At 41.4% G+C, this 9,640-nt stretch overlaps 1 protein-coding gene across 1 annotated transcript; it reads right to left on the bottom strand.

Moving 5' to 3' along the window:
• Nucleotides 1–4,891: 4,891 nt before the first annotated feature.
• LOC148042056 (uncharacterized) lies at nt 4,892–8,315 on the bottom strand. Its single transcript, XM_087661918.1, has 3 exons — nt 6,832–8,315; nt 5,044–5,110; nt 4,892–4,966 (listed from the first exon to the last, which is right to left on the bottom strand). The coding sequence occupies exons 1-3, from the start codon at nt 8,313–8,315 to the stop codon at nt 4,892–4,894; spliced, it is 1,626 nt and encodes a 541-aa protein (XP_087518044.1).
• Nucleotides 8,316–9,640: the final 1,325 nt, after the last annotated feature.

The following is a 9,640-nucleotide window of genomic DNA, read 5'->3' as shown; positions in this document are numbered from 1 at the left end:
AGGGTTATGTTTTATTTAGGAAAAATTCAAATATATTAAGGATATTTCTAAATAGGCATTGAACGAACATGATATAGAGGATATGCATATAGTAACTTCCCCAAGTAAACACGGTGGAGACTGGTCTCTCATTAGGTCACTCCATCACTTGAATCCTCTTATAGAGACTTTTCACATGAGTGACATAGTCTCAGATTTCCAACTTGTTTTTTTGGCTAACATTCATCAAGCTAACAATGAGGTTATCTAAGTATCCAAATTTAGAAAATCTCTTAATTAAAAGATCCTTTAAGTTATTAAAGTTTTTTTGCTCAGCATTGTCTAGGCCAATAAACCAAGTTCGTCCCTTGTCTCCTAGGTAGAGTCCAAAAGCTTGTGCACACTAAGCAAGGTCCATGAGGCTGTTTGCCTCACACACCTTCTCAAACTACTCAACAACGCTACAAGGATTGCTAGCTGCTTGATACTTCACTTATTGCTTTGCATTTATAGGTATCTTGGTCTAGCATTTTAGTGTTTGGGGTGAGTCCAAATCTAGCTAGCAATGAAGTTGCTAGGGCTACTTCATTTTGCTTTGCGACAGTGTTATCTAACATTCGCTTCTAAGAAGCTTGCTCAGTGTAAGATCTACTTCTTCTAATGCTCTCTTCCTGTCAACATTTTCTTCTGCTCTATTTTTTATTGTGATGGCTAGGACTTGTTAGATCTCATTTAGCTCTATCTCCTGGCATAGCCTCTAAGCATGTTGCTCCTAGTTATAGTTGGCTAAGCATTGCAGGGAAAATCTTCCTAGCCGCCTCTCCTCCTTGAGATTGGCTTTGATTTTATTTGTGGATCGCCCATGATATGCTATTTCATTTTATGGTCGTATCATGATATAAGTTGTTGTATCTCAATATTTAAAAATCCCTTAGGTCAAGGTCTTGGTTGTCTGTGTTCGTACTAACACCTGCCATGTTGGTGGTCTCTTGAATCACTAAAGTGTTAATGAGGGTGATTAGTTCAGCTAAGGACATGTCTCTAATTGTGGTTTATTCATTTCTTCCTTTGGTTATCATGTGGTTTGAGGTTGTTCACTTATTAGTGTTGGGTTTCCTGGGTTATTTTTGTGGTCCCGTGGATTTCGCAAGTCCTACTAGTGGGTTTGTCTCTTGGCTTAATTCCCCTTCAGAGTGTTCATTTTTAATGGGATCACTTCTTAGGTTTATGCTTACTCACACACTTGGATGGTATAATGCAATGTAAGTTGTGTACAACTAGGCTTTCAACTTTTCTCATACACCTAAGGGCCTACAATGCGATGTGCAACTATCAATGAAATCATTCACACACACACCATGGGAGTCAGTTCTGCACGGTTCCAGTCCTTTTATGTAAGTTGTGATCACACTTGGTAGTCAATTTTGATCCTCTATGGGGTCCTCATGTGATGAGTGGTCCCCCCAAGTAGTCAAATAGTGTCTCTATCGGGAAGTAAATTGTAAGGGACCAAGTGATTTGGTCAATTCTTGGGCTTGTCAAGGTAAATTCCAGTGTTGGCCAACTCTATGGTCAAACTTCTAGGTCGGGGATCTAGCTAGGGTCACCTCATAATCGCTCATAGCCTTTAGGAGGTCTAGATGGCCCCTAAAATGTTTTTTGGGTTAAGTAGTCTTCCAATTTGGATATCCGAGTTATAGGTCTTTGTCTATTCGAGGTCCAGAATCGTCTATGAGTAGCGGATTTGGCATGTCCAAATGGTTAGATCCGACTCAAATAGGGATGCCCATCCAAGTCTAAAAAGGTGTGTCTAAGTGGACAATTCAATCGTCCAAGGATGGGGGATATTTGAGTGGACTTTTAGGTGTGCAAGTGGAGGACTGACTCGACCATCTAGAGTGGGGAGTGACTGAGACCAAGAAGGTGTGTTAGAGTGGAGAGTTTTGACTCGACTATCTAAACACAACTAGGACTCAGTTGTCCGAGGCCTAGGGCACCATCCAAGCGTTGAAAAAAATAAATCAAATAATACAAATCCATGAAGAATGATGCACTAAATCACATATACATCTAGCTATGATCCTATCCTTATTCCTCAATTAGCACAAGGAAGGTTAAGAGCATACATGGAGTCACCAAGAGTGATGATATAATAGATTTTGCTCTGCTATTGCTCTCTTGACCTACTGCTCTCTCCTAACTTGCTACTCTCTCTCTCTCTCTCTCAATCTCTCACCAGCTCAAATGAGCTCCTTCCCCCCCCCCCTTTTCTCTTCTTTTAATGCACTCTCTTCCTTTTGTTACTCTCCCTTTTCCTTAAGATATTCAAAATCTCTTTTCTTTTCTTTCCTTGCTTTGTGGTTCTTATAGAAACTTATTTTTTCTTTCTTTTTTCTTATTTCATAAACCTTAATGTATCCAATATTGAAAAACACCATATCACTAATCTAACTGTAAAGAATGGGATTAGAGGGTCTTACACGGGGTTAACACGGGAATAGCACATGCAAATACCCGGTTACAGGGATGGGGTATTTAAGGTGTACAAGGACCTGGTTAGGGTACCATTTGATGAATATACATCTGTCCTTTCACCTTCTTCACCTTCTTCCCTGTCCTTCCATGGCTGCCAGCCATTTCTCTCTCCTCTTCTTGTCTTTCTCTCTCTACTCCTAGTCTTTCTCTCTCCTCATCACCCTCTTTCTCTCTCCTTCTCTCTCCTCTCTACAGTCTCTCCCTTCTCTCCTTCTCTCTCCTAGGTCTCCTTCATGACAAGTGGTATCAGAGCCTGGTCTTTGATCCTCCTTTCTCTCTCCTCCCTTTGGTTTTAGTTTCTTTTTAGTTCAAGAACCCTAGTTACTCAAGTACACAGGTACATCAAGACAGGTACATCAGGACAAGTACATCATTGAAAAGCCACAGGAATCAGGGGGTACAGAGATGGCAGCTTTCTTCGAGTTTGCATAGAAGCTTTGGACGTATTTAGAAGTAAACCACGAAACTGACCATTTCTCTGCTGCCACTCCATGCTGTGGATAATGGAGGTCCACAGAGCTAGGATTGCTTGTAAATGAGCTTGCCCCCACACTCATACCACTGGAGAATCTCACTCAAGTTCTTGAAGTCCCCCAGAAAGATATGGAACCTGAGAGCTGGTTGCTGTCTACATCAAGCTCTACAAGAAAGAGCATTCTGTATTCGTAGTGGCTAGAGAGGGAAAGCTCCTAGAGAGAGCATTGTGATCCAGATGAAGCTCCACTACCTGCCCACAGAGGTTCCAAATAGAAGAAGGTATGGGACCTGTGATAGTGTTGATGCGCAAATACACGACCTCCAAAGATGGGCTGTTGCATGCCAAGATCCACATGGAGGGTTCCCACAAGTTTGTTGGAGCTAAGATCCAGCTTCTGTAAGGAAGAAAGCTTGCCGAGCGTAGGCGGAATGCTACCATTAAGCCCTGCAGTTGCCAAGCTGATGCTATAAGCTGCAACGGCGGGGTCCTGCAAGAGGGTGCGGTTGTTCAAGTCTGCAGGCTCCAGTGCATCCTCCCGCATGTCCTTTGTCCAATGCCCCGGGTTGATGATGTGGTTGCAGATAATTGACAAGAAACGATAAAATCGGAACGCTTCCTACTTGTGATGAATGAATCGTGGCTATGAGGCAGGACGCGAGGTCAAAGAAAAGGTGACCTGGACAGTCTCAGCAAAGGCTCTTCTTCCCTTTCTGATGGCCATGGGTGGAAGAAGTGGCATCTCAAATTTGCAGAGCTCAAATGTGATGAAAATTCCAGTAATGGAGCACTCCACTAACCCTGCAATGGGTTATGGCGGGCCCTGAACTGGTGCACAACAAGCTGCGAGGGCATGGCAGAGGGTTTGGAGGAGCAGGAGTTGGAGGTGGCCGTTGAATGTTTCTCCATCTGCAGAGGGAGCTATTGCCATCCCAACTAGATAGGACGGCACCATCAGAGTGACCGAGAGCGGCCTTGGTTTGCAGGAGGGTGCTAACGTCAATGCTCAGTGTCTAGCTTGAAGCTTGTTCAGGAGAAGCCAGAAGGAGGAGAAAGCCGTAGCAAACGCAGATGGAGAGGACCTGTCCTGTTTCTGGATATTGTAGTATGCCAGGGTGCGACCATCCTCAAGCTGTTTGCTAGCAAAGATCAGTCTCTGCTCGTCAGGTTCTCCACGAAATCATCCTCCGTAAGATCTAGAGCAGCGGGGTCAAAAACAAAACCATTCTCATAAACTGACTGTACAACTAGACCATACGAGAAGGGACAAATCCCAAGCTTGGAAAGAAGGGCAGCTTCAGAAGTAGGGGAGCTTTACGAGGGCAGCCCTGGGGCTTGCCTCCCCTGCCTGCCAGATCCGCTCCGAGTGGCCGAGAGCGACCTTGGTTTGTAGGAGGGTGCTGACGTCAATGCTCAGTGTCTGGCTTGAATCTTGTTCAGGAGAAGCCAGAAGGAGGAGAAAGCCGTAGCAGACGCAGATGGAGAGGACCTGTCCTATTTCTGCCATGGCAGTCGGGCAGTGGCAACCTCCGAGAAATCCATTCTAGGTCTATCATGCGGCTGAATGAAATGAGGAGGTGTTGGAATTCCTCTTCGAGCCGTGACATGGCCAGCTGGAGGAGGCTCTCTGCACGGTCGAATCCTGGTGTGAGAGGGAGAGGGAACCCATGAGGTCTTGGAGCCCATCGACTGCAAGGAAGTAAGCAGAGGCTGAATCCTTGCAGCAAAGGTCCCACATGCAGGCCTTTTTGCATAAACTGGAGGCGGGCATCTCCCCACTTGGACAACAGCCATATTTGATACTTCGTACCCATAGGCAGTCAGATTACTGATGTAATCCATGACTATAAAGAAGATGAACTGCAAATCATGCAAATGCTCGATCACCCGCATTGGTTGCCCTCAAGCATTATTTTTATTCAAACACTGAGAAGGATGAGCTATACCTGAATCTAATGCTGGAGTTTGTTCCGGAGACTGTGTACAGAATACCAAAACATTATAGCCAAGCTAATCAACGGATGCCTCTTATTTATGTCAAGCTTTACACTTACCAGATTTGTCGTGCATTGGCCTGCATTCATTGAGTTCACAGTATACACTGAGAAGGATGAGCTATACTTGAATCTAGCAGTGTTCGGGAAAAAAAAAATTGTGAGCCTAACATAGATCCTTCTTCTCTTAACCTAAGGCGGTTTCATAAAATTTGAACCTTACAAAACCTTTACATTCTAAATCGAATCGGCCCAATTCCCTTGATTCTAAAAATTGAATCGGTCAAATTCCTTTTTAAATCTTTAATGAAAGGATAATCTTTTTTTTCTATTATTTGAAAGGGTTTTTATCTCAAACTTTTCCTTGGAATTTGTTCAATTACTTCTCTTATACCTTAGAAATCAAAACCCTTATTATCATTAGTAACTTGATCTACATTACATATCTAAAATTTAAATAGATAAAAACAAATGTATGCAAGTTGTTTCTATGTCTCTTAGTGGGTCTATGCCATATGGCCTCAGAGAAGTATACACATTATAGGCACAAAGACAAAGAGAACGTTAAAAAAAAATAGAAACCCAAAAAGAAAAGAAGTTAACTATTAAAAGCATAGAATAAACAAAAAGAAAAAAAAACTAGCATAAAAGATAACATAATAAAATATAAGCAAAACAAAAAATAAAAAAGTTTAGAAAAAGTCAAAACACATTTTATTAAAAGCAATCATGATACAAAAAGAAAAAAAAAACTTAAGCAAAACAAAAAATAAAAAAGTTTAGAAAAAGTCAAAACACATTTTATGAAAAGCAATCATGATACAAAAAGAAAACAAAAACTAACATAAAAGAGAACATAATGAAATACAACCAACATTATAAACAAAAAAGTTCAAGTACATTTTATAAAAGCAAGCATGATCTAAAAACAAATTGGAAGATTTTTATTCAAAAGATAGAAGCCAGCAAGGGAAAAATAAGTTTAACATAGGAAAATGATTAAGAGTCAAAAGAATCAAAACAACAAAAGTGCAAATAATGCATAGTGACTTCAAAATCACCATAGGCCATAAAAAATCAATTGCTCTTATGAATATGCAAATTTATTGCAAAATCAATGAACAAATTCCTTGTGCTGTGTATAAATGGCGATGTGTTTTTTCAGCCCATAAGTCCATACTCTCAATGAACTCTATATCAGTGAACTTAGAAGGCCCTTCAATAAAGATTTTCATTAATGCATCTAAACTCTTAATCTCCAAACGATTACGAAGCTTACTCTTTATCACAGTTCGAGCACTAAAACCTCTCTCACAAATAGCAATGCTCGAACAATGGACAAGAGCTACTTGACAAAGAGTAAGAATATTCGGATAAGCATCCCTCCACATACTATTGCAAGCAAGTGTTGAAGTTATTTCTAACAATGTGAATCGTATCCAATCTCTAGAAGCTTGATGCTTAAAATTTCTAAATTCTTTCTTAAACTCGTCAACTTCTATCATTGCAGGGAATTCTTCTATATTTAGCTTTTTAGGAAAACCATAATATGAAGTTAATTGATCTATCTCTTGGGTTCCATAGTTTTTTAAGGCCTTCTCATGTATTGGATGTTGTGCAGGCACAAGTATTTTTAAACAATTAAGTATAGAATTATCTTGAAATCGAGAATTCAAGTTACTTACCACTGAATTGGCAAAAGCAACTTGAAATTCTAAGGCCCTGTTAAAGTCTTCTCCATTAATTTTACGTTTTAAATCATGCTCATAAAATTTCTTCCCATGCAAAGCACCTCTTAATGTATATAAATATCCTTTTTCAGGCCCATAGTCTGGAAGGATATCATATCCATATACTCCAATAGTTAATGCATTCACATCAACAGGAGGACAATCAATGTAATATTGTGTTATGGATACAATTTCGTTCTTTACAAGACTATCTATAGTGGTGACATCTACAAAGTCTTTTTGAAACATTTGGCTTAGTGTTGTTAAACCTCTCAAAATTTCAGCTAAGAAATGTAAGCAATAAACACACTCAAACTCAACCAATTCTTCATAAATATGCAATGCCTCTCTTTTAGTGATATCAAGTATTGCATCTAAAGACTTACACACTCTACTAATAGCTCTATATCTACTTAACCATCTCACATCAAAAGTATGCTCAAGTCGAAGAATGGGACATGCCAAATCTTGTTGCATAGCTTGCAACCCTTCTAATCTCTTCGTGCTAACATTAAAATGCGAAGCTATAGCATTAATAAGTTTTTCTAGTTTTTTGCAATAAGGCATCTCTTTTGCTACACTAGATATTGCAAGGGCACTACGATGGGCAACACAATGAATTGATGTTAAAAATGGATTAACGTGTTTTTTCAATAAGGCCTGGACACCATTCTCCTTTCCTACCATTGTGGAACATCCATCAAACCCAAATGCAACAAATCTAGATAAATCTAGCTTACATTTCTTTAGCTCTTTAATAATAGCCTCAAACAAAGACCTTGCAGTGCCATCATGCACACGTATGATACCATAAAAGCTTGTTTTAGGAACACAATCAGCCTCGAGATATGATAAATAAATAACCATATGTCCATGTGAGGAGATATCATTTGACTCATCAATTAAAACACCAAACCATGGACTAGTTGAAACCTTTTCTATTGTACTTTTCATAAGAGACGATGCCATGCAAAAAATCATTTCAGCACATGCCTTATCATCATTATAAAGACTAGTAGTGTATGGTGCATGGCAATCTTGCAATAAGCTTATCATGTCAGGAAACACAAAAAATGGCAAATTTTGCTTTGCAATCAAATATGCCGTTCTAAATAATGAAAGTAATGCCTCATCTTTTACTTCTCTTATTTTTTTAACACTCTTTTCAATTGAGTCTTTTCCTTCGAGTAAAATAGCTTGCATAGCAAACTTATGACATGATGTGCGAACATGGGATTTCAAGTTGCTAATTTTAAAATTTATAGATCCCCCTTTTGAATATGCACTATGGGGATGAGGATATTTCAAACAAAATTTACAAAACATTTTTACTTCATCTCTATCATAAACAAGCCATTTAAATTGGTCTAGCCAATCCTCTTGAAAAAGTAAGCGTCCTTCTTTTTTCCTTTCAAATTCAGCCCTTTCTTCAAGTGACATGTTATCGAATGATTCATTTGAAGATAACACATTAATTGAAGTTGAGCCCCCAATATCATCCGTATTTTCTTTTAACTTTTTAGAAGGATGCTTGGCTATGTTTTCAATCCCAACCCATGCAAGAAGGTTTCCTTGTCTCTTATCTTTCAATTTAGGTGCCATTCTCAAAGTTAAAAAGAGTGGTTGCGATCTTACCGTGTTTTTTATAATCGTTGAAATTTTATACCTTTTGTTAGGCATTCGTTCCCTTTGAAAATCTAAGCTCCTCCAATAGCCAACCTCTATCTTCAAACTACAATGTCTCACAAAGCTTTTTAACCTATTAACAACCACATAGCAAAATAAAAATAAAAATTAGTACTAATATTTTGCCTTTAAGCTTTCACTAACACGCATATACACACAATGCACATTGCACATGTATGTCACACACACATATATATTATTATACACACACACACACTCTCTCTATATATATATGTGTGTGTGTGTGTGTGACATGTGTGTGTGTGTGACGTGTGTGTTTGTGTCTATGGTTGACAAAGCAAGTGCTCCTACGAGCTTTGTTGGCCATACAAAGTACTTTCCATCAGACTTCGGAGTATTATCAAATGATGATTGATCGTGTAAACTTAGAACTACCACCTCTCACCTTTCTTTGTTATTTTGAATCACTCATTATTTGTTAAATATGATTCTCACCTTCACGAGTTAGCCTTCAAAGTTTTTAGTTCAGGAGGCAGCAGCCAGCGTCGCAGCCTCCCCTGGAGGCGGAAGCCTGGAGGCCCGAGGAGGCGGGAGTAAGCCCCAGGAGCCTAGGTAGTAGGAGGTCGTAGCGGGAGCCTGGAGGTTGCAGCGGTGCAGCCCCAGGAAGCGGCAGCCCCAGGACTCAGGAGGCGTGGAGGCGGCAGCCCCAGGACTCAAGAGGCGTGGACTCTGGAGAGTCGAGGCCCCAGGGGCCAGGAGGCGGCAGCCTGGACGCCGGACGGGTCACGGTCACTCAGCACTGGAGAGTCCAGGGCCGAGGCTTTGGACTCTGGAGTCTGAGGCGGGCCACGGAAAGTTGAAACCCCAAGAGGCAGGAGCCTGGACGGTGCCAGCCTCCAGGTGGACTCTGGAGTCACGACTGTCTGAGAGGCAGCCTGCAGGTGAGGCACTGAGTAGCGAGGCTCGAGAGGCACTGGTGACTGAGCAGTGAGGCAGCCTGGGCGGCTACGCCCTGCAGGAAGTTTCGAGAGCCTGAGAGGCACTGACGCTGAGACCCGAGGGCCGAGAAGCAGCCTGCGGGTCCTGACTTCTGCCACCTGGGGCTCGAGAGGCAATGAGGGCCGAGGGGCAGCCTGCGGGTCCTGCCACCTGGGGCTCGAGACGCAATGAGGGCCGAGGCTGAGAGTCGAGACCCGAGAGGCAGCCTGCGGCCTTGCACTGTGCAGGAGTCTGGAATCCCAAGAGGCAGCCTGCGCCGTGCGGCCTTGAGGCTTACAGAA

This window comes from Lygodium microphyllum, chromosome 1, assembly GCF_053477565.2.
Source record: "Lygodium microphyllum isolate KBCC chromosome 1, Lygodium_microphyllum_v1.1.10, whole genome shotgun sequence".
Lineage (NCBI taxonomy): Eukaryota > Viridiplantae > Streptophyta > Polypodiopsida > Schizaeales > Lygodiaceae > Lygodium > Lygodium microphyllum.
The sequence above is the reverse complement of the archived record's forward strand: the minus strand, read 5'-3'. Positions and strand labels throughout refer to the sequence as shown.